General features: G+C 38.7%; 1 protein-coding gene across 1 annotated transcript; it reads right to left on the reverse strand.

Moving 5' to 3' along the window:
- Window positions 1–1,833: 1,833 nt before the first annotated feature.
- On the reverse strand, window positions 1,834–2,277 carry LOC117279326 (uncharacterized). The gene has a single exon (XM_033658818.2). The coding sequence runs from the start codon at window positions 2,275–2,277 to the stop codon at window positions 1,834–1,836; it is 444 nt and encodes a 147-aa protein (XP_033514709.2).
- Between the last annotated feature and the right edge of the window lie 1,409 nt (window positions 2,278–3,686).

Genomic DNA, 3,686 nt, shown 5'->3' on the forward strand with positions numbered 1-3,686 from the left:
TTGAGTGAAAAAGATACTTCCCAATTCTTCCAACTCCCAGAATGTATCCCTTTTTACCATTTCCAAAGGATACACTCCCTCCTTGCAGGGTTTTGAGTGAAAGGAAATCATTTGTGCTTCCAGTCATGTGTTTCGAGCAACCACTATCCATGTATCATTGTTGGTTGCTCCCTTTCACTGCTCCCTGCACAAGAAAATCAAGGATTAGACTTAGGAACCCAAACAAGTTTGGGTCCTTTGTAATGAGAAAATGGATGAATCAGGGCCTTCTTGGTCCAAGCAGGCATCACACGAGTTTTATATAAGGGACCAGGTTCTTTAGCAGTAGTTACCCCTTTTTTAGCAAAAACATTGTTTCTCTGTTGAGACTGAAACGTGGCCTTACAGGTTTCCTTAATGTACCCAGTGTTACCATAGTTAGTGTAAAGCCAGTTATCAGGTAAGTAACATACTTGCTATGAGGGTTGTAAGGAGTCTTTTCCCTTTGGAACCCTATCCCTTGCTTGTTTCCCCATTGTTTTTGTACAAGGCAGTGATGGCGTCAGAGGACCAGGTCCACTTAAGTGATTTTTCTAGATCGCTCTTAACCCTATCTAGATCTTCCTTAAGTTGCTTGTTTTTCTCAAGCTCAGCACACAGACTAGATTTCACTGATTTTAACTCATCTTCAATACTAAGATGTTCCTCACTTGGAATTTCCTTTCCCTTTCGAGTACTCTCATGACTTCCTTCGCTTTTTTTCTCATCAATTGTTTCCTTAAGGTCTACTACTACCACTAATAGGTCATCTTTCTCATGCTCTACCTTAGCTACTTTCTCAATCAAGGCTTCTTTCTCCTTTTTGATACTCTCGATAGTCTCTGTTAGATCAATCACAACAATCATTAGGTTATCTCTCTCATGTTCTATGTTTGCAATTATTTCAGTTTTCAAACTCTCAGTAGTTTCTTTTAAGTCCACCACAACTACTACTAGATTATCTCTCTCATGTTCTACTTCTTCTAGTTCCATAGTTAAGGCATTTTTATCATTTATAAGATTATGGTAAGCATCAATTAAAACATTTTCCAAGGACATAAGTTTTTTTGGAGAGTAAAACTTCAGATTTCTTTGAACATCTAGAAAGTTTACCTCATCGTCTTCATCTTCATCATCATCAGATTGTGTCATCAGGGCAAAGATAGAGTCATATTCAGTTGCTTCACTTTCTACTGCCATCATGGAGCTGTCACATTTGTCATCATCTTTGCCATATTCACTGGAGGAGTCTCCCCATGCAGCAAGAGCTTATTTCACAACGTTGTCGGCAACATCTTTTCTTTTGAATCGTTTGTCAGGAACCTGGTTCCTCTTAGCTGCTTTGTCTGAGTTGTGTTTGTACTGATCTTGCTTGAGGAGAGGACAATCTTTGATGAAGTGCCCTGACTTTCCACACTTATGACATAAGTCATAGCCTCTTGGCTTGCTGGAGCTGCCCCGATTTGGAATACCACCATTTCTGCGAACCATTTTCTGAAATCTCTTTGTCAAGTAAGCCATATCAGCATCCTCACTACTTGATTCATTGTTGTCTGTCTTGAGGACAAGGTTCTTCTCACTTTTGGGCTCTCTTCTCTCATTATCCTTCTTCTTCATTTCGTACGTCTTCATATTTCCAACGAGCTCATCGATGGTCAGCTTCTGTAGATCATTTGCCTCCGTGATAGCATTTACTTTGCTTTCCCAGGAACTGGGTAATACACTAAGTATTTTCCTGACTAGTTTGTTCCTTAGAATAATTTCTCCCAGAGAATGAAGCTTATTAATGATGGAGGTGAACCGAGTATGCATGTCCTAGATGGATTCATCGTCTTTCATATTGAAAAACTCGTATTCTGTGGTAAGCATGTCAATCTTAAATTGCTTAACTTGGGTTGTCCCTTCATGAGTTGTTTGGAGAGCATCCCAGATCTCCTTGGCAGATTGGCATGCTGAAATCCTATTGTATTCATCAGGACCAATACCACAGACAAGAATTTCCTTTGCTCGAAAGTTCTTCTCTATGGCTTTGCGATCACTATCGTTGAATTCTTTTCTTGTTTTGGGGACTGTTACTGTTGGGTCACCACTGGTTTTTGTAGGGATGAAGGGTCCAACGCAGATGACGTCCCAGAGCCTTGAGTCTTCAGCCATGATGAAATCATGCATCCTTGTCTTCCACCATCCATAGTATTGGCCGTTGAACCTTGGTGGTCTGTAGGTAGATTGACCTTCTTCAAAGTTTGGTGGAGCAGCCATGGGGATCCTTTCTAGGTGTTAGCCTGATAGAAAGAACTCGCTCTGATACCAATTGATAGAATTGAAGGGTCCACCAAACTATATAGAGAACCAGGCTCTCTATTAGTTCCCACAGAACACACGGACACTACAGTAAGTAAATGACACAAGGAAGTTTTACGTGAAAAACTCACAGCTCACGGGATTAAAAACCATGACCTACCCTTGTAGGATTTCAACTTTACTACTGAGCAAACTTTAGATTACAACCTATTGTAACCGAGGGATTAACCTCTTAATCCCTCACTAACTTGTAACAACTCTATTACAAGTCACTTTGTAATAACTCTATTACAAACACTTACAACTCGACTAACTTTAGTCAAGACACAAACACACGGGTTTATGATTTACAAAGGTTTCCTACACAATGCTTCTAACTAAGCTAAGTAGGAATTACAAGTAAAGAACTTTAACAAAGGTACAACATAACTAGGTACATGTAATGACTCAATATGTAAAACTGGTCCTTCGTTATGTTGTTCTTTGTTCTTGATGCCCTTAAGAATCACTTGCAAGATTGACATAGACTTGAGAGAGTGTTTGATTGATTTGAATGTGCAAGTATTTTGTTTTACCTTTGCTTGATGTAAATAACTCAATTATGACATCACTTGAATGACGTAAGTAATTTAGGTAAAAGGCATTCCCCATAAAGTTGACTGATGTACTGTTTTTGCACTGTTGCATGTGTAGGCAGCAACTTTACAACTGTAGATCCATCTGTTCCCCTTGTTGTTTCTTTGTCGTCTGAAGAGTTGATTTACATCTCCAGCTTGAGTCTTGTTGTTTTCACATACTTGAGAATGTGTATCAGGTTCCTTATCTGGTTTTTGTCACTAAATTTATTAGATCATCAAAACATAACAATATACATATAGCCTATCAAATACATATAAGTGAAGAATCCTAGTGTAACTACTACAAATAATAGAAGAGACTCGATCATTATCGACCTCTATCTATGATCCTTATTAGTATCTTCAACACTTCCTCTCAGGCTAGTGTAGGAAGGAACATCCACTCCTAGCTTTCTTTAGAAAACTGCAAAGTGTTCCTTAGACAGTGCCTAGGTATGAATCTCAGCCATATGATCCTTTGATCAAACAAAATGTGTGACAAGTTGTCCATTAGCTACCTTCTCTCTTATAGAATTCATAATCCATATCTACATGTTTTGTTGTATCATGTAAGACTGGATTTACTGTCATGTACAATGCACTGAGATTGTCACAGAACAACACTGGATCTCTCTTTAAGTACAAACCAATATCTCTAAGAATATAAGTTATCCAAGTAACTTCAGTTGCAGTTGAGGCCAATGCCCTGTATTCGAATATCGAGGTTTATATCTTGGGGTACTTTTTACA

The sequence above is a fragment of the Nicotiana tomentosiformis genome, chromosome 11 (assembly GCF_000390325.3).
Source record: "Nicotiana tomentosiformis chromosome 11, ASM39032v3, whole genome shotgun sequence".
Taxonomy (NCBI): Eukaryota; Viridiplantae; Streptophyta; class Magnoliopsida; order Solanales; family Solanaceae; genus Nicotiana; species Nicotiana tomentosiformis.

Coding starts and splice junctions, on each gene's coding strand:
- LOC117279326 (XM_033658818.2), bottom strand. CDS start 2,277: ATGGCTGCTCCACCAAACTTTGAAGAAGGTCAATCTACCTACAGACCA.